Source organism: Microchirus variegatus, assembly GCF_963457635.1.
Source record: "Microchirus variegatus genome assembly, chromosome: 23".
NCBI classification, from domain to species: domain Eukaryota; kingdom Metazoa; phylum Chordata; class Actinopteri; order Pleuronectiformes; family Soleidae; genus Microchirus; species Microchirus variegatus.
In genome coordinates, this window is record NC_139824.1 from 17,941,835 (window position 1) to 17,968,019 (window position 26,185).

At 41.5% G+C, this 26,185-nt stretch overlaps 3 protein-coding genes across 3 annotated transcripts; 2 read left to right on the forward strand and 1 right to left on the reverse strand.

Annotated features, from left to right (window-relative positions):
- Positions 1 to 642: 642 nt before the first annotated feature.
- Positions 643 to 5,876, forward strand: hmgxb4b (HMG box domain containing 4b). The gene is made up of 6 exons (XM_083909450.1): positions 643 to 772; positions 1,860 to 1,891; positions 2,190 to 2,260; positions 3,516 to 4,046; positions 5,603 to 5,728; positions 5,816 to 5,876. The coding sequence occupies exons 2-6, from the start codon at positions 1,876 to 1,878 to the stop codon at positions 5,858 to 5,860; spliced, it is 789 nt and encodes a 262-aa protein (XP_083765576.1). The 5' UTR covers positions 643 to 772; positions 1,860 to 1,875; the 3' UTR covers positions 5,861 to 5,876.
- Positions 5,877 to 10,133: 4,257 nt separating this feature from the next.
- LOC310943966 (uncharacterized protein) lies at positions 10,134 to 24,261 on the forward strand (the record flags this gene model as incomplete). Its single annotated transcript, XM_083909662.1, has 10 exons — positions 10,134 to 10,460; positions 10,638 to 10,748; positions 11,656 to 11,778; positions 12,961 to 13,324; positions 14,454 to 14,522; positions 14,625 to 15,769; positions 15,867 to 17,397; positions 19,372 to 19,467; positions 23,188 to 23,243; positions 24,214 to 24,261. The coding sequence occupies 7 exons, from the start codon at positions 10,134 to 10,136 to the stop codon at positions 17,394 to 17,396; spliced, it is 3,669 nt and encodes a 1,222-aa protein (XP_083765788.1). The 3' UTR covers position 17,397; positions 19,372 to 19,467; positions 23,188 to 23,243; positions 24,214 to 24,261.
- Positions 22,362 to 25,941, reverse strand: lyl1 (LYL1 basic helix-loop-helix family member; the record flags this gene model as incomplete). Its single annotated transcript, XM_083909192.1, has 3 exons — positions 25,814 to 25,941; positions 24,225 to 24,322; positions 22,362 to 22,882 (listed from the first exon to the last, which is right to left on the reverse strand). The coding sequence occupies exons 1-3, from the start codon at positions 25,837 to 25,839 to the stop codon at positions 22,362 to 22,364; spliced, it is 645 nt and encodes a 214-aa protein (XP_083765318.1). The 5' UTR covers positions 25,840 to 25,941.
- Positions 25,942 to 26,185: the final 244 nt, after the last annotated feature.

Below are 26,185 nucleotides of genomic sequence, written 5' to 3' on the forward strand. Positions count from 1 at the left end.
TAATTAATTAATTTATTTATTTATTCATTTATTTATTTATTTATTCATTCATTCATTCATTCATTTATTTATTTATTTATTATTCTATCCAGTGCCGTAATGTAACAAAGTACAAGTACTTTTCCACAATATTATGTAAATTTCTTAAAAACAACAAAGTTGATTGAGAGGATATTTATTTATTTATCCATTTATTAATTTATTTATTTATTCATTCACTCATTCATTCATTCATTCATTCATTCATTCATTTATTTATTATTCTATCCAGTGCTGTAATGTAACTTGTAACTACTTGTAATGTACTTGTAAGTACAAGTACTTTTCCACAATATTGTCAATTTCTTAAAAACAACAAAGTTGCTTGAGAGGATATTTATTTATTTATGTATGTATTTATTTATTAAGTCATTCATTAATAAATTAATAAATGAATGATTTAATTAATTCATTCATTTATTCATTCCTTCCTTCCTTCATTCATGTATTTATTTATTTATTTATTTATTTATTTATTTACTGACTAACTTATAAGCAGAATTAGAATTGGTAAAGTGTTGAGTTCCCCTCCGTACCACATGGTGGCGATACTGCGCCAAATCGTTGTTTTCCAACCTCCATAAAAAACCTCATAGACGATGATGAAGAAGAAGAGGTGAAGTAAACCAACATGGCGGATCATCAGGGCGAGTGAGAGAAGTGTAAAAACAGGTGTTTTTGCTGTTGTCAAAGTTTCCTGAGGACGAAACAACTGTTTGTGACATTTGTGAAGGTAAATAATTATAAAACACACATTTAAACACGAACCACGTGAGCTGCGTCACGTGCTGCACAAACACACAAACAGAAAAGTGTGTGTTTTCAACAATAACTTCACATGAACCACAATCATTAACGTCCTTCGATTATTGTCACGTGAAAGTCGTTTAAAATTCACCACATTTTATCACATTTAATACATCAGACATTCAAATAATGTGAATTAAAGCACATTTTCACAGTTTTACAGAAACTAACCTTTATATTCGTGTTGTTTGTGAAGCACTTTGGTTCAATTAGTTTGTTTTTTTAAATATATAAACACACAAATCTCTTATTAGATCATGAAATGTGTTTTTAAAAAGTAAAGTTTTAATGTAGAATGATAAATCCAATTTAAATGAATTCATTTATAGACACATTTAAGTAGTACCCCTTAGAATCCACACGGGGGCGCATGTAAGTTTTCCTCCACGATCACGTGACTGTGTCAGATCAGCAGTGAGCGAATGAGTCCCTTTATGTTTAATGATGCGTTCAAATAACAGTCATTAATACTGTATTTTTGTCTTGTTTTGTTTGATTTATTTAATAAATATAGTTTAGAATATTATTTTAATGAAATACCATCAGTGTTGTACAAATATACAACAACTGGTCACTGAAAATACATGTTTTACTAGTTTCAGACTCACAAAAAGACCCACAGCAGATAGAAATAAATAAAAAAAATTGATTGTTATTATACACAATGTTATTTGTTCTATTTGTGATCATTAAACAGTTATATTTTATCCGATGGCTTCAGAAAAAACCACATCAGACGAACTTTAATAATTTATTTTTTGATAAAGACACGTGTTTGTTTGTTTGTTTGTTATTTATAGAAACTGTAGGTGTGTGTGTGTGTGTGTCGTCTCAGTGTTGAAGTGTGCGAAGGTTGTTGTTGTGAAACACGATTGTCTGCACAGTTTGCTCAGCGTTCTCTGTCCTCAGACACTTCCTCACTAACACTCCTGCAACACAACAACACAACAACACAACAACACAACAACACAAACTAAATGTCATGCGGTTGTTGTTTGTATTTCACCTTTCAGGAAGCAGAAGAGCGTGATGACGCAGCAGTCTGGTGAGCGGTAACACTGTGTTCAGACGTGTGCATGTTTGCACAGTAATTATTATGAGTGATCATGTGACTGCAGTCAGTGTGAGAGGAACACAGCTATAGATAAGAGAGCACAACGGTGACTTTACAGATAAGAATCCTGTTTTTTTATCTATTATCGATGTATAACTAGGCAGGAAGGTCAGGTTTTCTGAGTTATGTCATCTATCTTACTTTAAATGAACTCTTAAATCGGCTCAATCGGGCATTTTCTCTTGTAAATAAAGGTCAATAAAGGTGAGAAATAATCATATCTGTCCAGTTTATGTGCATCACAGCAGATGGAGAGAGAGAGGAGGAGACGATGATGGAGGAGGAGGAGGAGGAGGAGAGGTGAGTGAACTCATGAGGTGTGAGAACATGGGATAAAGGGCCAATTCCAATTCCTATCTTAACCCTTGAGCTCAACCCTTTATCTTAACTGGCCTCAAAACCAAGTGTTGAGGGTTATTTTGTCACTTAGAAATGGGACACCCCTTAAATGCAGATACGTCTTCAGACTGTAGGGGGCAGAATAACGCGAAAAAAGCTGCGTCCAGTCTGTCAACTCCAAAAAAGAAGAAGAAGAAGAAGACATTTACGTCAGGATTATTTATTCCGATCCGTTTGTCAGTCAAGTTATTAGGTTGTCAGTTAGTTATAAGATGATACTCATACAAATATTCAGCTGACAGTTACCACACACCACGACTTATTGACAAAAGATGGTAAAATAAAAATAAATGTTACGCAACAATGACGTCAGTAATCCATAATATGGGCCTAAACTAAGATCATTTTTATATCTCTATTAACAAAGAAAATACTTCATTTGTATCGCACTCGTTTCGCTGCTTTCGACGCCATCTTTCTCATGTGAAAACACGCAATGCATTCTGGGTAGCCCTTGCTCCCAAGGGTGGTCTGGGAAATCTCAATATTGAGGGCGATACAGCCCTTAAACTTGACCCTCAACTTAATTTTTCTGAGAATCGGGACAGAACTTGGACTAGAGGGAGAACATTTTTGAGATTGAGGGTTAAGATAGGAATTGGAATTCACTTTAAATGTCTTTGTCTGTTTTCTAGGGCCGAGATTAACGCGCCAAAATAATTTAAATCATGATCGTTTTGACGTTGAAACGCAGGGGATTATCCTCGGTTTTAAGATGATGACAGAGGTGAGGGATTATTGAGAGGAAAGGGTTAGGAACAGACAGAAGCATCGATAAAAACAAAAGTTGTATGAAATGTCACGATTTAGGCCTGAGTCTCTTTGGAATGTGCTTAAAATTAAACAATGGTGTCTGAAATACTCAGTAATTTAGTCATTAGAAGAAAAGCAAACCTTTAATTGTGATTGTGATCCAACTGTGAGGAAAAACACTTTGAAATGATAATATTTATGATGGTATTTCACAATAAAAGTGTCTGTTTTGATATGGAACGATAAAAAGTTCACAATATAAGTGTATTTATGATGCATATATGATGAATATAGTCTAGATTAACACATTTCTAAATGTGAGATTAATGACTTCAAACAAATTTAATCTGTTGAAAATGGATATATAGTGTATTTTAACTTCATTATTGTGTTTTGTCTCCAGACAAATCCAAGCTCCACGTTAGAGGATCTGGTTTATCTCAAAGACCTCATGATGGTGGACTTGTCCGGTCTCAGACCTGTGGACTCGTCCGGTCTCAGACCTGCGGACTCGTCCGGTCTCAGACCTGTGGTCTCCTCTGGTCTCAGACCTGTGGACTCGTCCGGTCTCAGACCTGTGGACTCGTCCGGTCTCAGACCTGCGGACTCGTCCGGTCTCAGACCTGCGGACTCGTCCGGTCTCAGACCTGCGGACTCGTCCGGTCTCAGACCTGTGGACTCGTCCGGTCTCAGACCTGTGGACTCTGCTCGGCCTCCTCCTCTCATAGCTGCAGACGCCTGCACTCCCATCTGCTCCATGTGCTGCTCTACACACACAGACTGGCTCACAGCACCACCAGAGAGTCCTGGTCCTGGTCCTGGTCCTGGTCCTGGTCCCGGTGTCCATGATCAGGATCCTGTGAGTGCAGCAGCTCACCTACACCTGTTGGGCGAGTCCCTGTTCCTGATTGGTCACCATCTTCAGGAGACTGACGTAAGTGTCTTTCTAAAATACTGCTTTATTTGATATAGCTTCATAAAGAGATAGATGTACTTAAAACTACTGCAACTACAGATTATTTCTATAATTTGGTCCGTAATATGTTTGAAAATGTTTAAAAATGTTGATCTGTGTTTCCCTGATACTGGAAATGATGATATTCTTGAGTCTTGAATGTCTTATTTTTGTCCGTTATTCCGTTTTTAATGATTTCTTTTGTCAAATGGAGCAAAGAAACCAGACAATATTCACATTTAAGAAGTTAAGAAAAATCATCAAAAAGCTTGTTTTAGTGAATGGAAAATCACTCAAACTGATTAATAATCATGATAAAACTTTGATGTAGTGCTGAACAAATGTCCTGTAATGTCAATTTCTATTGTGGAAGTTTATATTTCTTGTGTTTTAAGGATTAAATATAACTGGGTATGAGACAAAACTACAAAATTACACTCAAATGTTATGTTTTTGGAGCTCGTAAGTGTTTCCCCAGAAGAACATTTTTATAATTTGATCCTTAATATGTTTGAAAATGTTGAAAAATGTTGAAAAATCTGTGTTTCCAAAACCTGAAATCATGATTTTGTCCATTATTCAGTTTTTAATGATTTCTTTTGTCAAATGGAGCAAAGAAACCAGACAATATTCACATTTAAGAAACTGAAAAGTCATCAAAAATCATCAAAAAGCTTGTTTTAGTTCTTGGAAAAACACTCAAACTGATTCAATGATGATTAATAATCATGATAAAACTGTAAGTGCAGTGCGGTAGGGCTGAACAAATGTCCTCTAATGTCATTTTTATTGTGGAAGTTTTTATTTCATGTGTTTTAAGGATTAAATTGGTTAAAAATGTAACTCTGTATTGGACAAAATCACAAAATTACACACAGACTTGGTGTTTTAGAGCTTGAAGTCCAGTTATTTTTATAATTTGGTTTGAAAATATTCAAAAATATTGATCTGTGTTTCTCAAACACTGGAAATGATGATGTTCTTGATTCTTTAATGTCTTAACTTTTTCAAATGGAGCAAAGAAACTAGACAATATTCACATTTAAGTAGCTGAAAAATCATCAAAAAGCTTGTTTTAGTTCTTGGAAAAACACTCAAACTGATTCACTGAATGTCCTGTGATGTCGAGTTTTATTGTGGAAGCTTTTATTTTGTTGTATTTCAAGGGTTAAATTGGTTAAACGTGTAACTCTGTATTAGACAAAACTACAAAATGACCCACAGACGTGGTGTTTTTGTGGCTTGTCAGTGTTGACGTAGACGTCCTGAAGCTGCTGAAGAGATGGTCACATGACTTTACAGCAGCAATTAGCGTCATTTTTAAAGCATCATCTTGAAAATTAACTAAGAGTTACTGAGAAATTCAGTCGAGCTGAACTTTAGAATCTGCTGCTTCATTCATGTGTTCAAAGATTAACAGATTAACACGATCAAGAGTGGAATATGTCATTCATAATCTGCCCTATACACACACTGAATGAATCAATATTTGGCCTCTGTGTGTGTGTGTGTGTGTGTTGTGTGTGCACGTGCAGAAGAAGGTGTGCACGTCCAGCAGTCTGTCTCTGCTCTTAGACTCTCTGCTCTGTGCTCTGGCTCCAGTTTTCTGTCTCACTGCACAGATCCCAGAGCTGAGAGGCTGCACACGACCACACACTCTGGTGAGAGACACACACTTTATTATTATTATTATTATTATTATTATTATAATATATATGTTTATGTTTTTATCATTTCACTCGTTAAAGGCGTCTACTCTGGAAAACCTTGCCTATGTGATGCCCGGACTGTGATGATGAAGATGTTCGATCAAAAGAAAGAAAACTTAAATTATAAAATATTGTTTACATTTAACACTTTATTTTTCCAAGTTTACTTGAATGCATCAGTTTATGATTTTTGCATCAGTTAATTAAACGTTTATGTATCGGCACAGGATTCTTGTGTCATTCATTACTGGTTTTCTGCTTGAAAATAATGTTAATTATCTTCTCAGGAGGTGAATCTTTCTCACGATTTGATTCTCCATTCAAAAATTGACACGATGCATCGTGTGTTCAGGCAAATTATGGCATCAAAACAATACAGTTTGTACAAGATAATGTGACAATGTGATCACACAAAGGCAAACTTAAGACAAAAGTTAACATTTATTCATTCAAAACTAATAAAAACTTACTTCCTGTACAACAAAATAAAAGCTTAGACGAGCTACAGTTACAAAAATAAACTCTACACAAATAACACAAACTCCTATTATCGTCCATCAAGGTTAGAATAGTTTTGGATTTATTTTGTTTTGACTTTTTGTTTTTAAAATGAGTTTAATTTGTTTTTAGAGTGTGTTTTCTGGTTTTTATTAGTGTTAGTTTATTGTAAAGGCTTCGTTTTTAGTTAAGTTCTTATTAGTTTACGTGTTTAGTTTTTGGTCATATGAAGTATTTGCCAGGTGCAAGATTCAAAAAGGTCATAATAAGTGTTTTAAAAGTGACGGCACACATCTGTGCCGCAGGTGCACTCTTGGTAAATTATTGCCGTTCTATTATATATATAAAAAAAAATACACTGAACCCAAAAGATGAAAATGAAGCACTTTTTCTCGTCAGTTTTAGTGAGTTATCGTTTTATTTTTAACTCTAATCCAATTTATATTTCATATATTTTATATATATAAACAAACACAAGGTTTTCCAAAGTGCTGCACAAGAGGGTAAAACAGATTAAAATATGCACGTGTACATTAAACAAATACGTACACATAACACATCAAATCAACACTCTACGTGATGTTAAAAGATAAAAAGCTGGGTTTTAAGAAGAGTTTTACTCTTTACTCTTTATATTTATTTCAGTGAAAGAAAAACTACACGACCAGATTATGAAAATCACCTCTCGTATGTAAATCCTGTGTCTGTGCTTCTAGAATTACAGCTTAAACTTGACTAATATCAGCTTGAGTATATGCTGAATAACGGAGCTTCTATTCGTACTGAAATTCACTATAAGTCATTGTCACTTTATCTATATTTTATAATTCTTTTACTTACTTACTTTTAAATCATGTAAAGAGCCCCAGAGTGAAGATTGTAAACTTAAACAGAAACTTCAAAGAATTATATTTCAAACCTACGGCAAGTTTTTATACAGTATTTACACGACAAACGGTCAAAAGTTTGGGCTCACCTGTACAGTTTGTGTCGTGTTTTCCATTAAAAGTCAGACTTTAATTCATCAAAATGAATAGAAAATATAGTCGAGACATTGACAAGATTAGAAATAAGTGTTTTCAGCTGTGCTAACATCATTGCACAAGGGTTTTCTAATCATCCGATAGCCTTCAGACGCCGTTAGCAAACACAATGTACCATTAGAACACTGGAAATGGGCGTCTATACACCTATGTACATATTCATATACATTAACAATGTATGGAGTGTATTTCTGATTCATTTAATGTTAGATTCATTGAAATAAAAGTGCTTTTCCTTCAAAAATAACTACACTGTAAACCATTGGTTCTCAAAGTGCGGCCCGGGGGCCAATGGCGGCCCGCAGAAACATTTCTGGTGGCCCCGCAATGAATTACAGTTGATAGTTTTAATCCAGGAGCGACTAAGCTTGTTAAATGTTTATTGGACATTACTGGATACAGACCAATAAGTGTAAACAAAAATACTGGGTATTTACCTGGTTTCTATATGGTGAATTTTAGTGTATTATTGGGTTATAAGCTGGTAATAAGCAGGTAGCTACAGCCCCCAATTACTAGCTATTTACCCAGTAAATATATGGTAACAGAAATGTGTTATTTGGTATTAACCTGTAATTAGAAGGTAAGAACAATGGCCAAAATACTGGGTAATTACCCAGTAAATTATAAAGAGTTATTATATTAATGCTTAAATTACATTATATTAACGCTTATATTACTTAACGCTAAACTGTAGAACTGCAATCTGGTCATTAAAATGATTACAAATGGGATTTATTTCTGTTTTTTTGTCCTTTGGCGGCCCTCAGTCCAACGTTGGGTTCCTAAATTGGCCCTCAGGTATCAGAACTTTGAGAACCCCTGGTGTAAACTTAAACATTTACTCAAACACTCTGCTTGATGTATTTGTTTTTGTTTTGTTGCTTCTTTATTCTCTTATTTACTTCTTCTTCCATGAGTTTTGATTCGTCGTAGGTGTGGTAAATAAGTGTTAAAAAAAAAAAAAGTTCTCAGAGAATCACATGTGCTGTTGGATACGACTGATCCGCCCCATCCTGGAATGCTTAGCAGCCTAAAAACAAAGGAACGGGTTGTGCGTGAAGAAAACACACTGTGTGTGTGTGTGTGTGTGTGTGTGTGTGTGTGTGTGTGTGTGTGTGTGTGTGTTCATAATGGGGCGTGGCCAGACGAGTGTTTTCCCTCAGACTGCAGAACCTCACCTGTCCTCACAGTCTTTGATCCGTCACCATGTTCTGAAGGACGGACTCTCACTGTGTGTGTGTGTGACAGAGATCATTCAAAAGACAGAAACACTGACCTGACGCAGCAGCAGCAGCAGCCGGGTGAGTCCATTTACTCTGCTTTTAATGATAATAAGTCTGTGTTTTACGTCTCATCTGATTAGTTTTCTGTGTTTAACCAAATAATGATTACGTTTTCCTTATGTATTTACCCATAAACAGCATGTGTTTACCTGTGTTTGATCAGATTTAAAAACTCTCCAGGACTAAAATGTCTACTTTTAGTATCAGGGGTTAAAATGCTCTGTATTTCCTCGTTCTATTGCGCACTTTCTATATATATAGATGTGGTTTGTGCATGTTTGCGTATCGATGTGAAAATAAAAAACAGAGGCAGAATGTCGTTGGACTGGACTGACGAGGTGTGGCTGTGATGCAGTGAGTAATGCATGAAGAGTTTGTGAGGGAAATGAAAGTTTTACCTGCTGAGTGAGAGAGTGAGAGAGTGAGAGAGTGAGTCAGTGCATACGCTGTAGGATTATAGTCGAAAAAATAGAAAATGAAGTTTAAAAATGTAATTCTCTGACATGTCTGACGAGCGTCCATAATCCAGTCCTGATGTGTTTATTTCCATGTTTTCCATTATATTAGATGGACAAACTCTACTCAACCTTTCCAGATCTTAGGTTTTTCACTGATAGAAATAAGGGTTCCAAAAGGGTTCTTCAAGGCCTGAGACCTCCAAAGAAAGGGTTTTTCAAGGGTTCTTGTTAACACTAATGGTTCCAGTAAGAATCATTTTGATCCAGAGAACCCTTTAAAACCCCTTTCCTAAAAAAAATAAAGGGTTTTAAAAGGGTTCTTGGCAGAATCCTTCAAAAGGATAAAGGTTCTACCTGGAGCCAAAAAGTGTTTTCCTATGAGGACAAGCCGAAGAACCTTATATGGTTCTACTTAGCACTTTTATTTCCAAGAGTCTACACTCTTAGAAATGAGGGTTCCAAAAGGGTTCTTCTACCAGGGCTGAGGTTCTACCTGGAACCATTTGCTTCTGAAAAACCCTTTTACTGAAGAAAGGGTTTTTCAAGGGTTCTTGGTAACACTAATGGTTCCAGTAAGAACCATTTTGATCCAGAGAACCCTTTAAAACTTCTTTCCTGAATAAAGGGTTTTAAAAGGGTTCTTGGTGGAACCCTGAGCCAAAAAAGGGTTCTCCTATGAGGACAAGCCGAAGAACCTTATATGGTTCTACTTAGCACTTTTATTTCTAAGAGTCTACACTCTTAGAAATGAGGGTTCTTCTACCAGGGCTGAGGTTCGACCTGGAACCATTTGCTTCTGAAAAACCTTTTCCTGAAGAAAATGTTTTTCAAGGGTTCTTGGTGACACTAAGGGTTCCAGTAAGAACCATTTTGATCCAGAGAACCCTTTAAAACCCCTTTACTGAATAAAGGGGTTTAAAAGGGTTCTTGGTGGAACCCTGAGCCAAAAAGGGTTCTCCTATGAGGACAAGCCGAAGAACCTTATATTCTATCCTTATTTCTAAGAGTGTTCTTGCTCTTGGTCGTTCTGACTAAGAACAAACATCGCGTCTGACGTTCTCTCTGTTCAGGTATGAGTGAACTCTTCAGACTCTCGGGCTCCTCCAGCCCCGGCCTGAGGCTCGTCCTCTTGGGGAACCTGGGATGCGGGAAGACCTCGTCGGCCGACACCATCCTGGGCCAGCTGTCGCCCGTCTCGCCCGGCGCCTCCAGGAGCTGCCAGCTGCGGCAGGGCTTCACCGAGGGCAGGCAGGTGACGCTGGCGGAGGCGCCGCGGTGGTACTGGAGCGGCGGCAAGATGGAGAAGAGCGTCCGGGAGGAGACGGAGCGAGCGATGGCTCTGGTCGCTCCGGGTCCACATGCTATTCTGCTGCTGGTGCCGGTCAGTCAGTTCACTGAGGTGAGGCCGCTGCTGCTGCGTCTGGATCTGTTCTTCTTCTTCTTCTTCTTCTTCAGATGAAAGGAATTTTAAATATTTGCATAAGTGTATAATTGCTCGAGATTTGGTATGTGGATGCTTCTGTAATTATCCGACGTTCCCGTTTTTAGACGTGTGTTCTTTCTCCGGCGTTCACAGATGGAAGGTCGTGTCCCTGCAGAGCTGGAGGACGTGTTCGGTGCGGAGTCGCTGGATCACACCCTGGTCCTGCTGACATGTGGAGACTACTTGATGGGAAGAACAGTGGAGGTACGACGTATTCAGAGGGTCTATAGTGCACAATAACGCTGCGTTGCAGAGCCCATCCAAACAAGTGGGATGTGGGACCTGGATCGTACTAGCGCCGACTTCAAAGCGTTCCAGCAATTCAAGTCGAATGTTAGAAAACGTGGACGATCGCGGCGCGTTAGATTTATGTTTGAAGAGGCCTTAAAATGTCTTAAATTCTCTTAAAATCTAATAAAAGATCTTAAATACAATTTTGAAAGGTCTTGAAAATCTATCGCCGTTACTTTTATTTAAAACATTTATCCAGCACCACTAGCTAGCGTGCTGTGCGCGCGCGCCGCGGTGCATTACAGCTTAGCATAGCAGCGGAGAAAACTTAACGAAAGCCCACGGCTGAGCCGAACTGCAAGTTCAACGATTTGTGGCTCCAGTTTACCTTCATGTCTTTTGTACTTTTTTGCCAGTGTGGATTTTAAATGGATCTTTACCGTAGCCCTACATAATGTAGGGCTACGGTAAAAGCATAACGGGTAACGATGACGACATAATTTCACGCCATAACATGAAAAACACGTTGCGATAAAATTGCTGTGTCTAAAACAACTCTACACACAGAAAAGTCAAGTTTATAGCCTATTCACGTGAACTCCACGGGCGCCGCCATTATTCTTTGACGTCATTTCGGTGAAATCGGAGTAAATCGATCAGCCCCGACTTCGCGAGTACGAGGTCCCACTTCGACAGGCATTCCAGTATTCCACTTTTTCTAGTTGGAGGTCGGATAAGTCCCACGTCCAACTGGTTTGGATGGTTCTCTGGAACGCAGCATAAGACCACGTGGAAGTTGGATTAGTCACTATATGAGCTATAGTTCTTGTCCATCGTCTGTGAAAACATGATTTCACTGAAGATGAATACGTTCCCACAGGAGTACCTGCAGAAGGAACACCCAGGCCTGCGGGAGATCATCGGGCGATGTGGAGGCAGGTACCATGTCATCAATAACCGCCAGCTGCACGACAGGGAGCAGGTGCAGGCGCTGCTGGAGAAGGTACGACTCGGCCGGAACGCGGTAGCATCCTTGCTAACCCATGCTATCAAAGGGGACCGTACCTATGTTCCCCGGGTCCTATGTTCCCTGCTTTGTATGTGACCGGGGAACATAGGACCCTAACCTTAACCCTACCCTATAGGACCCTACCCCTAACCCTACCCTTCCATAATCCTAACCCTTACCCTAACCCTGCTGGAGAAGGTACGACTCCGCCGGAACGTGGTAGCATCCGTGCTAACCTATGCTATCAAAGGGACCGTACCTATGTTCCCCGGGTCCTATGTTCCCTGCTTTGTATGTGACCGGGGAACATAGGACCCTTTTTTTTTAGAAAAAGGGTCTAAAGGGTTCCCCGCTTTCACCCAAAAGGACCCGGGGAACATAGGACCCTACCCCTAACCCTTACCCTACCCTATAGGACCCTACCCCTAACTCTACCCTTCCCTAATCCTAACCCTACTCTTCCCTGACGCTAACGTTTACCCTAACCCTACTCTTCCCTAACCCTAACCCTACTCTTCCCTAACCCTAACCCTAACCTTCCCTAACCCTTCCACAAAGTGGGGAACATAGGACCTTTTTTGGGAAAAATGGGGAACATAGGACCCTAACCCTAAAGGACCCTACCCTTCCCTAATCCTAACCCTTACCTCAAACCTAACCCTACTCTTCCCTGATGCTAACGTTTACCCTAACCCTAACCCTACCCTTCCCTAACCCTAACCCTTTCACAAAGTGGGGAACATAGGACCTTTTTTGGGAAAAAAATTTAAGTTACTGTTGTATGTCTTTTTCCTTCTGTTTGGCACTTTGTTGCATTTGTCTTAATTGTTTATTTTACTTTTATTTTTATTTTATTTTATGTATCTTTTAACTCTTGTACATCTCCACTTTTACCTCCCAATTGTTGCACAATTGATAATAAAGCATCTTGAATCTTGAATAAGACCTGGGGTACATAGTATACGACGCCCTATCAAAGGTCTTCTGTTAATGTGATCAGTTTTAGTGAAACGTTGAGATTTTTGGCACTCACTCTGTTCTTTGCACTGTGCAAGGTTTTTGCAGTTGTTTGTTTTTGTGATTCATGCCCTGAGCTCACACCCATGTGTGTTCACACCCACATGTGGTTAGGGTTGGTTTAGGCTGTGAATAATCAGGTTTACTAACGACACACAGGTGGAAAACATGGTGCAACAAAACGGCGTCTACCACCCGAAGACGAGCCGAGAGCGAGAGCCGGACAGAGAAGCCGGAGGGAGACGAGTCGATGTCGTCGCGGGAAGTTACGGATCTCGGAGGGAAGACGCGAGCGAGGTCACGACGTCGAGGCGCGTCGTGACGACGGAAACGCGGAGGAGCTTCGTCAGCGGAGACGACGACGGCGGCGGCGTCTCTGCGAGGAGACGACAGGACGGACGCGACGCGGAGGGAGGAGGAGTGAACGGCGTTCGTTCAGCTCCGTCAACAGAGCGGCGGTCGTACTCTGAGCTGTACGAGGACAGGCAGGCGACGAGGACGCCCAGCTTCAGGCTGAACGCAGGTGAACGTTTGATATAAAAGTACTCAAATATCGTACTTATGTAAAAGTAGCAATACTTTGATGAAATATTACTCAATTTATGGGTTTATATAACCCAAAATCCACTTTTTTATACAAAATATGTGCTCCTGCATTGTCTAGTCGCTGTATAATAGTTTTATTTTCGTAGTGTTTCAAAAAGTCATGTAAAATAACATGGTCGCGGGCCGCGGTTGCATAGCCACTGTTAGCAGAGAGACGCCATGTTTCTACCGGAGCCTGTAAGGACAAACGCGAGAGAACAAATCAAGCGTCTCTTTACTTGTAGCAGGAAGTCCCGCCTCCTCTCTCTCCGCTTTGTCTGCTACGGCCGCGGTAGCTCCGCCCTCTCCCTCGCCTCACGAACCTCATCTGCTGACACGGAGAAAGACGACGAGGACGACATTTGACCGGCTGAGGACACCATAGGGCTCAGGGAAGGGAGGGGGGTGAGCAGAGGAGCAGTTCTTTGTTGTAAATTTCAGCCTCTCCTCTAGATGGCACTATAAACTACTTACTTCATATTAAAAGTTACTTAGTTACTTTGCATGGGGTGTGAGGGTAGTAGAAATATGACGAGGGGTCAGAAATCTATTCAAAACTATTTTGGAGCTCACGCCGGCGCGACACAGGATATGATGTCACTTTTGGCCACGCCCTCTATGTTCACGCACCGGTGCTGGTGCTAATCACTACTTTATGTTGCCGTGTATACAGATACTAGATCTTCTCCATGCAGGCGACAACACGGTAAAACGGAAAGACAAAACAACAACGCAAGGACAAACGGTACCATTATGAGCAATAACTCGTCATCGTTGGTCTGGTTCTGCTGTATATTTTACATTTATAAAGTAATATAATATATATATATATATATATAAAGTAACCGAGTACAATACTTGAGTCAACACGTACTCGAGTAAAATACAAAATCCTGTTATTAAATTGTACTTAAAAAATACAAAATACACACAAAAAAAGTATTCAATACAGTAACTTGAGTAAATGTTTTTCCACCTCTGTATCACACACACACACACACACACACACAGGATATTTTAATAAAGGAGATAAACGTATGTGACATTTTACCGCTCTTCCTTCTCAGACGGAGCGATACTCTCGCAAATGTCTGACGCTGCATCATCTCCGACGTCGACCAAGAAGGTTACGACTCGTAAGTTGCAGAGTGACTTTTGTGTATATATACATGCATATATATGTATACATGTGTATATATATACATACATATGCTATAAGCGCTTGGTTTCACCTTTAGTTCATCACAGAATCAACAGCTTTGAGGGGAGATCTCCTGAGGCCTCTCCCACTTCTCCTCACTTACCTGTATTCTCCTCCTCTTCCTCGTCACCCGCTGTCACTCCCGCCTCTTCGCCCTCGCGCCGCTCGCCTTACTCGACCTCTTCGTCGGCCTTGGCTGCAGCCTCACCCTCCTCATCCCCCTCATCTTACTCATCCCCCTCATCTTACTCATCCTACTCGACCACGAGATCAACCTTCCCTGCAACCTCGCCTTCCTCACCCTCTAAATCCACCTTTGCTGCAGCCTCACCCTCCTCACCTTCTTCAACCACCTCATCTTACTCATCCTACTCGACATCTAGATCAACCTTCGCTGCAACCTCACCCACCTCAACCTCCTCAACCTCCTCATTCTCCTCATTCCCCTCATCCTACTCAACCTCTTCATCAACCTTCCCTGCAACCTCACCTTCCTCACCCTCTAAATCAACCTTTGCTGCAACATCACCCTCCTCACCCTCCTCATCTTACTCATCCTACTCGACCTCTAGATCAACCTTTGCTGCAGCCTCACCATCCTCACCCTCCTCATCCTACTCCACCTCCAAATCAACCTTTCCTGCAGCCTCAACCTCCTCATTCCCTTCAAGCTCTTCCTCAACCTTTGCTGCAACCTCACCCTCCTCGACCTCTAAATCAACCTTTGCGTCCGCTTCACCCGCTTCATCTTCCTCATCCTACTCAACCTCTTCCTCAACCTTTCCTGCAACCTCACCCTCCTCCTCCTCGACCTCTAAATCAACCTTTGCCTCCGCTTCACCCGCTTCATCTTCCTCATCCTACTCGACCTCTTCCTCAACCTTTCCTGCAACCTCACCCACCTCCTCCTCCTCCTCCTCCTCCTACTCGACTTCTAAGTCAACTTTTGCTTCTGCTTCACCTGCTTCACCCTCCTCCTCCTCCTCCTCCTCCTCCTCCTCACTGTGGTCGTCCTCCTCCTCTCCGGAGCTTCGCCTGGTTCTCCTCGGTCGCTCTGGAGCGGGTAAGAGTGCGACCGGAAACCAGATCCTGGGTCGCGGAGAGTTCCGGTCTCACGGCGACAGCCTCACCGCCGTCACTCAGGAGTGCGAGAAAAAGAAAGCGCTGGTTGAAGGAAGAAAGGTCAGTGCTTTTGTTTAAATCTAATTTAAAACTGTGTGATTTGTTGTTGTTTTTTTTTTTTAACTGCCACTGTGTCGTCTCCTCTCTCGGCCTGCAGGTGGCAGTGGTGGACACTCCAGACTGGTTCAATTCAGAGCACACTCCAGACGAGGTGCGAGCTCAGATCTCGTCCTGCGTCGCTCTGTCCAGCCCCGGTCCTCACGCCTTCCTCCTCTGCGTTCCTCTGGACCAGCCGGCCAAGACCGAGCTGCAGGCGCTCAGAGCCGTGGAGACGGTGTTCGGCCCCGACGCCGTCCAGAACCACACCCTGGTGGTGTTCACGTACGCCGACCAGCTCAGGGAGAGCGGGAAGGCGGGAGGCAGCAGCGCGGAGGCCTACATCGCCAACCAGCGCGGCGATCTGTTGAGCCTGGTGGAGAAATGCCGCGACCGGTTCCACGTGATGGAGAACGAGAGGGGGAACGTGGCCGAGCTGCTGGAGAAGGTGGAGCAGACGGTGGTGGAGGCCGGCGGGCGGTGCTACTCCTCTCCGGCTTTCCAGGAGGCGGAGGACAGAGTGAGGCAGAAGCAGTTTGAGATAGCCAGGGAGAAACGAGGCCAGAAGGCGGAAGACGCCGTTCAGCCGAGCTCTGAGAGGAGAGTTCTCTACCCTTACATGCAGACTGTGGCTGAGGCAGAGGAGGAAGTGAGAGAGGACGAGATTGAGAAAACCAGGGAGGAGGCGGAGATGAGGGTCAGCGCCATGGACATCCAGAGTCTGCCTCCCATCACGCTGTCCAGCATATCTCCTTCGCTGCTTAACACTCTGAGGGAGCGAATACCCAAGCTGTTGTCGGACGGTTCTTTCTGGGTCGGCGAGGGAGCGAAGAAGGTGAAGAGCAGCCCGGTGTGGGGTCAGGTGGGCAGCGGGGCGCAGAACATCCAGAAGATGGTGGCCGATAGTGCCATGTGGGAGAAGGTGGGAGCGGGTGCCAGACACGCGTCCAAAGCGGTCGGAGACAGAGTTCCCAAAGTGGTGGTGGACAGTTCCGCGTGGGTGGGGTCCGGAGCCAAAGCGGCGGCAGCCAATCCCGTGTGGGAGAAGGTCGGTTCCGGAGCCAAACTCATGGCCGACAGGTCCGCGAGAGTCGGAGCTGGGATCGGGAGCGGAGCGAAGACCGTGGCGCAGAGTCCGGTGTGGGGGAAAGTCGGATCCGGGGCCAAGACCGGAGCCAAGCTCATGGCTGACGGTTCCGTGAGAGTTGGAGCCGGACTCGGCGCCGGCGCCAAGAAGGTGGCGCAGAGTCCGGTGTGGGGGAAGATGGGCTCAGGGGCCAAGGCCGGAGCCAAGATGGTGGCCGAGAGCCCCGTGTGGGAGAAGATGTGGAGCGCCGCTAAAAAGGTGCCCCCGGTGGTGATCGCGGGCGCTCTGCTGGGTCTGCTGCTGGGCGTGGTTTTGGCCGGAGTCATAGGCGGAGCTGTGGGTACGGCTGCTGGGTCTGCAGTCACTGAGGTGGGAAGAAGAAAGCTCGCAAACAGAAACGCGTCAAACAAGACGATCGACGCGGCGAAAAACCTGGAGAGGAGAGTGAACGACGGAGTGGACTCTGTGGTAAAACAAGGAGCGAAGGCTTTGAAAACGGAATGAAGTGCGTTTGTAAAGTGCTTGAATTTTTAAAAAAAGCACCTTTTTTGTTTGAATTAGAGCTCGATAAGTGTTTGTGTTGACCTTTCTCTGTGTGTGTTTGTGCTTCTTATAAATACAGATTAAAGGTGTTGTAAATGATAATGTATGCAATACTTTAGTAAATGTTAAAATGTCAGCTGCCATATTCAGTAATATATGAAGTCGTAGCATAAATGAAAACACATGACAAAGTTCTGATGTTTATGCACTGAGAAAAAGTCGCATCAAATTCTCAAAGGAAAATAACTGCAGTTATTGTGTAATAATGATAATAATAATGATTATTATTATTATTATTATTATCATTACTATTGCCAAATCTTTAATCAGCCATGTATTTATTCATGTTCATAGAGTCAAGTCGATTAACATTTAATTTCTGTTCCTTTGCTAATACTAAATTTTGCCTTCTAAATTAAAACAAAAGTTTGATTCTAATCTAAATGTTTTTGTGTTTCTGCTTTGAGTGGCTTCACACTTTAACTCAAAGGTTTAAACGCACAGTTGTGTTTTCTGAATGCACCTTTATTGCACCTATAATACACCTATAATACACCTTTAATGCATCTATAATACACATTTAATGCCCTATAATACACCTTTAATGCACCTATAATACACCTTAAAAACACCTTTAATTTACCTATAATACACCTTAAAAACACCTTTAATGCACCTATAATACACCTTAAAAACACCTTTAATGCACCTATAATACACCTTAAAAACACCTTTAATTTACCTATAATACACCTTAAAAACACCTTTAATGCACCTATAATACAACTTAAAAACACCTTTAATTTACCTATAATACACCTTAAAAACACCTTTAATGCACCTATAATACACCTTAAAAATATCTATAATGCACCTATAATACACTTTAAAAACACCTTTAATACACCTTAAAAACACCTATAATATACCTTTAATACACCTTTAATGCACATAAAATGCACCTATAATACACCTTAAAAACACCTTTAATTTACCTATAATACACATGTAATGCACCTATAATACACCTTAAAACACATTTAATACACCTTTAATGCACCTATAAAGCACCTATAATACACCTTAAAAACACCTTTAATGCACCTATAATACACCTTAAAAACACCTTTAATGCACCTATAATACACCTTAAAAACACCTATAATATACCTTTAATACACCTTTAATGCACATAAAATGCACCTTTAATACACCTTAAAAACACCTACAATACACCTTAAAAACACCTTAAATACACCTTTAATGCACCTTTAATGCACCTTAAAATCACCTTTAATTTACCTATAATGCACCTATAATACACATTTAATGCACTGTTCCATTTCTAACTGTTGGATCCTTCACACAAACCCGTCCTAATGAAGCACACACACACACACACACACACACACACACACACACGTGTTTGTACACGACCGATGACGTCCGTCCGTCTGTGGGTGCGGCTGACGGTGAGACAGCAGATCGTGGGCTGGAGGCAGAGCAGCTATCTCCGACGTCCCAGCATGCTCTGCTCTCTGTTTACACAACAGCCGAAGAGTCTGAGCCGATCATGAGTTCAAGTTTCCATATTCACACACACACACACACACACACACACACAGTGACACAAAGTTTAATTTAAATCATGGCCTCCATCACATTAAGTCACATTAGGAGGTGGTTTTGTAAACTTCTAACTGGGTCACGTGTGTTTTAATGTAGGTCAAAACAATATTAATGATATATTTATAATGTTTAGTAGCTGGAAACAGGCAGAAAAGATCATTTAACAGCTACAGGAAATGTACATTCAAGTAATAAATCCATGTTTGTACTACTTTACTTTCCTTTACATCACGATTATAAAAGTATAGGCTACAGGTGCAGTATTTTGTGAAATAAACATTGTTCTCTGCTCTCGTTTCTCTTCCAGTGACGACGATCCCGCTCATAATAACACGCTTTATTCTGCAGCTGCAAACGCTTCGTCGTCGTCGACACTCGTCTTCATCACCGGCAAAAACAAAAGGTAAGGAAAGTGAATCTGAACATGAGCACAGAACATGCTCTGTTGACACGATACGATGCAAATGCTTTGTTTTTCTATGCAAAAGTGTTGTAAATGTAACTTTAACTGCAACAGAAAAAGCCTTTACTCTAATCTGCTGCAAACAATATAAGGTTTTTAGTGCTTTTAACATATATAAATGTTAGGTTTTGTTGCCTCCGTTTACTCTGCGTCACGTCAGGAGTTCCTCCTGCTCAGCGGAAGTTCACTGACTGAAGATATTCACCTAAATGGAATGCGGCCATTCGGCGGCCACACCTGTTGCTTTCCTGCCGCGGCGAAACCAAACGGCAGCTGTTAAAACAATAAAGACGACAGAAATCAACATCACACCGCGGACAAAGAGTTGCCTTTATAACAGGGGTCTCAACTGGCGGCCCGGGGGCCACATGCGGCCCCCCCAATCCCCCCCCCCCCATTTAATATCATGTTATAATAAAAACATGGCCCACAATCTCAGCGTCTTTTAAACACATTGTGTAGCTTTATAGCTTTATTCATATATAAATACACTTGTTAGGGCCCGAGCCACGAATGGCAGTGGCCCCGAAACGGCTCCTGGCACGCACTATTATTCACGTAATTTAAAATAAATGCCTGTTTTTGATATTTATACATTCATTTTGCATCATAAATAGTATTATTTATGGCATCAATGGCATTGGCCCCCAGGTCATCTGAGTTTGAGAGCCCTGCTTTATAATGTTTGACAGGATTCTGCCTGTAATCCCAGGGAGAGAGGGAGGGGAGGGGCCTGGCCTAACCTGGCCTAACCTGGCCTAACCTGGCCTGGTCTGGTCTGGTCCGGCCTGGCACGGATCAGGGTTTTGTGAAAGCAGCTCTTCCTGTTGTGTGGTCCTGAAACAGTGTGGTTGTACCGGGGTTCCCAGAGCGTCCTGCGTTTGCTGTTTTCTCTTCCATGCAGCGGTTTGCCACCGCACACGTCCAGGAACCATCGCACACAAACACACACACACACACACACATTCTTGTACTTGCTGCATACCGAGGACAGGGTTGCTGACAAAGTGAGGACCATCATTTCCACTTTATAAATCAACACAATTACAAATATCGACTTCATGAATGATATCTATAAAGAACTACTGGTTGCAGTACCATAACATGTCTGCGGGTGGAGCCCCAGAGCAAAAAGGGCTGGAAAACTTTTTCGTTTTTTTTTTTTTTTTTTTTCATATTTGGTCCAAAATTAAAAAAAAACTTCATGCAATACTATGTCGACCAAAATTTAAAAAAAAAAAAAAAATTGACAAAAACGTCATACTATATTATGTCATAGAAAAGTTGAAAAAAAAAAAAAAAATTGGTCCAAAATGTGACAAAAAAGTCATACTATACTGTTGTCCCCAAATTTTTTTTTTTTTATTTTTTTTTTGGACAAATTGAGTACAGCATGCTATAGCAACCTAAGGAAGTGATTTCAATGAAAACAAAGTGAAGACCGGCCAAAATGTCCTCACTCTGTAAAAATGACCTCACTTTGTTGGTTAAAAACCCTCACTGGTCCTCAGTATGCCGCAAGTACAAGAACACACACACACACACACACACACACACACACCCTCTCCAGGAAACACGTTGGCCGTCAATGAGACAGCACCAACTGTAGTCTCTTCCTGGCCTCTCGACAGAGTCAGAGTCTCTTATACAATCCATCACCATGTCCCCCCCCCCCCACCTTCACCTCCATCTCTAACCACATCCCCACATCCACCCTGACCTTCCCTCACACAAAACCACACACAAGTGTTGTGTTGCTGTTGCATCAGGTTTTGTTGCTTATAATCGTCTGGAAAACTCCAAAGATCGTTGTTAAAAACTGGTTTTTATATCAATGTTTAGAGGTCAAATCAAACAAATGACTGTTATCTCACGATCGAATCCTAAAACGCACGGCACAATCGAATGGTTCTTGAACAGTTTAGGAAAGTTTCCCCCTAAACCCGAAAGCAGCAGCAGCAGCAAAGACGTTGAGAAATCGTGCTGACGAAGAGCGAAGAGTCGCCGGAGCGGCGCGGTAAAGAGGATGTTAAAATAAGGAAGAACAAACGTTAGAAACGCACTTTATTTTCTGCAAAATGTCAGAGTGGAAATGTTTGGCAGTTAAGCAACGTGAGGACTTTTTTTATCCCCTTCACTTTCCTGCGTAAATGCTGTTTATTGACATGTAAACTTAGACTAAACATGCTGTGGAGCCACAGAAGGGCAAATCTTCATCTATTATCCTTATTATTATTATTATTGGAAATATGAACACACAGCAACTTAATATAGTTCAACTAAATTGTGTGTGTCTTGCTTTGCATAATTAATCCCTGAACAATTAATAGGAATTTTTGTCGCAATTCAGCTGAATGATTGTCTTATTCACAGAGCTTCAAACACATTAATCCTTTTAAATATGTTGTTTGGAAGAAAATAATAGAATAATGACGTAAAAATCACAATCACAATCTAAATTGTGTGTCTTGCTTTGCATATTTAACAGTGTGTACTAATGTAATGAATAAGTAATTCAATTAATTCAGAATTTTTATCGCAATACAGCGGAATTATCGTCTTGAACGTTGTTGTTTCTCACGGAGCTTCACAAACATCACACATTAATCCTTAGAAAATGAGAATTATGACGTAAAAAACCTAAATCGCAATAGCATTTCCTGTCAAAATAATCGCAATGAGACATTTATTCAGAATCAAGTTCAACCCTAATAAAACACAAAATGGCGGCAAATGTCTTATTTTTTCATCAGAAAACAAAGAGTCTCATAACGATTGAATGTAAAAGACAAACGTGACGATTAAAACTCCTCACAGAGCGTTCTTTTGTCCTGTCACCGCTCATCACTGGCGGCAGCCATCATCCTCATTTGACCTTTGACCTTTCCCAGAATCCCTCGGCTCACCATAGAGGCCTTAGAGGCCCCGAAGCTCTCCTCGCTGTCCGTGTCGCCGTAGCAACTGGACGTCGTCGGCGAGTTCCCCAGAGCGACGACTGAGTCGCTGGAGTCTCTGTCTCTGAGGGCCGCGGCGGCGGCTAAAGACGGCGGCGCAGCAGTGGCATTAGCATTAGCATCGGCGCCAAGGCGGGGCCGAGACTCCGCCCTCTCCTCCTCCTCCTCCTCCTCCTGGGCCGAGTCTCCGCCCCTGTCGTCGGCCTGGTCGTTGAGCAGCGTCACCAGGAAGTTGATGTACTTGACGGCCAGGCGCAGGATCTCGTTCTTGCTGAGCTTCTTGTCGGGCGGGTGCGTGGGGATGAGCTTGCGCAGCTCGGAGAACGCGCCGTTCACGTTCTGCTGCCGCCAGCGCTCGCGGCTGTTGGTGAAGACGCGGCGGGCGATTTTCTGAGGCGGACCTGTGCGAGACACATTTATGTACACGAAACCAAGTAAAAACACCAAAAAACATCCTACAGTGCTAACTTTATAAATAATCAATGCGCCAAATATACTGTATTTTTGTTAGTGCTAATTTAATTAGCAAGTGTGAATTAAGCCTTTAACACCGAGCGTATCGCAGACTACACGGTTTTAATAATCACACAAATTGTTTGTGCTAATTGTGAAAAATTCCAACTGCTTCTGAAAAAGCTGAAAAGTTGCAAGTTAAAGAATAAGAACATGTGCTCATTACGCTAATTTCGCTCTCTCTCTGTTGCAGGAAGTCGGCGAATCAGTGTCTTTGTCACCACAGAGGAGAGAGTTGGAAAAGCTCCTGTACGTCGTTTCCATTTTTTTTTTTTTTTTTAAACAAAGACACAAAACATATTTTACGTAAAATATGTTGTATACTGTTTACGTATACTTTAACGTGCAGTAAAATGTGAATAACTGCCGGATATTGAACGTTATTTTTGGAAAAATGGGCAAAATCACTTTCGCTCTTAGAAATAAAAGTGCTTAGTAGAACCATATAAGTTTTCTTTGGCTTGTCCTCATAGGAGAACCCTTTTTGGCTCCAGGTAGAACCTTTTACTTAAAACCTTTTATTTGGGAAAGTGGTTTTAAAGGGTTCTCTGGATCAAAATGGTTCTTACTGGAACCATTAGTGTGACCTGGAACCCTTGAAAAAGCAAATGGTTCCAGGTAGAACGAATACGAATACGAATACGAATACGAATACGAATACGAATACGAATACGAATACGAATACGAATACTTGATTGTCCACAAAGTGAAAATTTGTCTTTGGTTCCATCACAGCAAACATGTAGACAAAACATTAAAAACTAGACATAAAACGCACAATACACATAAAACACATTTCACATGGCCTGCAAAGTCATGGGTACAATATTATAAATAAATTAAAAAACATAAAAATAGATAAAATAAAAATGAGTGCAGCTGTCGCAAAAAACCTGCATCCTAAAGTCCGTTATCTATGTATTATCTGTTTGCTTTCATTTAAAAGTGTCACAGCATTTGGCATTTGGAACCTCAGCCCTTGTAGAAGGAACCCTTTTGGAACCCTTATTTCTAAGGGTGTAGTTACAGGACATTTTCTGGTCCTTTTATGGTTAAAATGTCACTCTAACATGTGTCCGAGATCATTTTTCAATCACGTATAAAGTCATGGATGATGTGGAAGTGTGTTTTCCAGACTGTGTCAGTCTGTGTCGTGTGTGTGTGCAGCAGACGACGATGATGTTCTCTCTCTAACGTGTGATTGTGTATTTTCATGCAGGGAAAACTCACATTCATTGATCTCCATCTCAAAGTGTGACGACGGTCTCCTCTTGATCCGGCTGCTGCTGATGACGCCATAGTTTCCCCCTGACGGAGCCAGGTAAGAACTGCATACAGAAACACAGAGTGCTATTACATATATACAGTATATATATATATATTACTTACAGACTAAAACTGTGAGAAAAGCCTTTTTGCAGAACTAAATTTAGATTGTGTGTTTGATTTGAGGGCATATGTATAAAAAGACTTTATTCTCGATCACAAATGTTGTTGTGTAGCGTGAGAGACGTCAGGTCCTCTTACGAAAGCTCACATCCTGATCACCCTCAGTGTCACATAACTGCACCGTGCAGCCGCTATTAATCATCGCGGGGAAATTACGAAATCCGAGCGGTTGAGGGTTTTTTTCACGTGAAACTGAAATGTTGACCAGCGACTCACGCCAGAGACACCATTGCTTTGTGTTGTCCTCGACACACACACACACAGGTGTGTTTGCGCGACTTTTAATGAATGAACGCAGGAAAACCACACGAACGTGTGATTAAGTGGGTGGAAAAATAACTTTTTAATCTGGAGGAGAATATAATGAAACCATGTGCTGATTTAGTCTGCAGAGCATGTAGCTCTCGTGTCACCCGGCGACATCCCTGTGCTGCACACAGGAAGTGACTTGTTTCAAATGGAGACAGATGGAGGCAACAGCTTACCATACCAGTTACCATAATCTAAAGTGTTACCATAATCTGAAGTGTTACCATAATCTAAAGTGTTACCACAATCGGACGTTTTACCATAATCTAAAGTGTTATCATAATCTAAAGTGTTACCATAATCTAAAGTGTTACCATAATCGAAAGTGTTATCATAATCTAAAATGTTATCATAATCTGAAGTGTTACCATAATCTAAAGTGTTACCATAATCTAAAGTGTTATCATAATCTAAAATGTTATCATAATCTAAAATGTTATCATAATCTAAAGTGTTACCATCCCAAGTGTTACCATCCAAAGTGTTACCATTATCTAAAGTGTTACCATAGTCTAAAGTGTTACCATTATCTAAAGTGTTACCATAATCTGAAGTGTTACCATAATCTAAAGTGTTACCATCCCAAGTGTTACCATTATCTAAAGTGTTACCATAATCTGAAGTGTTACCATAATCTAAAGTGTGACCATCCAAAGTGTTACCATTATCTAAAGTGTTACCATAATCTAAAGTGTTACCATTATCTAAAGTGTTACCATAGTCTAAAGTGTTACCATTATCTAAAGTGTTACCATAATCTAAAGTGTTACCATCCAAAGTGTTACCATTATCTAAAGTGTTACCATAGTCTAAAGTGTTACCATTATCTAAAGTGTTACCATAATCTGAAGTGTTACCATTATCTAAAGTGTTACCATAATCTGAAGTGTTACCATAATCTAAAGTGTTACCATCCCAAGTGTTACCATCCAAAGTGTTACCATTATCTAAAGTGTTACCATTATCTAAAGTGTTACCATAATCTAAAGTGTTACCATAATCTAAAGTGTAACCAAACATTATATTGAAATAATAATAAAACAGAACAGACTGATTCTCACCTGGTGAAGAAGGGATGAGCAGGCATGTACTGCTGACCTCCTCCAGGTCCTCCTCCAGGACTTCCTCCTCCAGGACCTCCTCCTCCAGGACCTCCTCCTCCAGGACCTCCCAGGGTCAGAGAGGTCTGGTGACCGCGTCCATGCAGGACTATGGGTATGGGATGGAGGGCAGTGAGCGGTGTGTTTGTCAGAGGCAGAGGAGGTTTACTGTGAGCCAGACTGATGACAGGGATGTGAGGAGGAAGAGGAGCAGATGATGATGATGATGATGATGATGATGTGTGTGAGTGCGTTGGACGTGGCGAGGTCTTGGCCGGAGCAGGCAGGAGCGGCGGTGGAGAGGACAGAGTTTTCATTGCTGCTCCTCTTTGC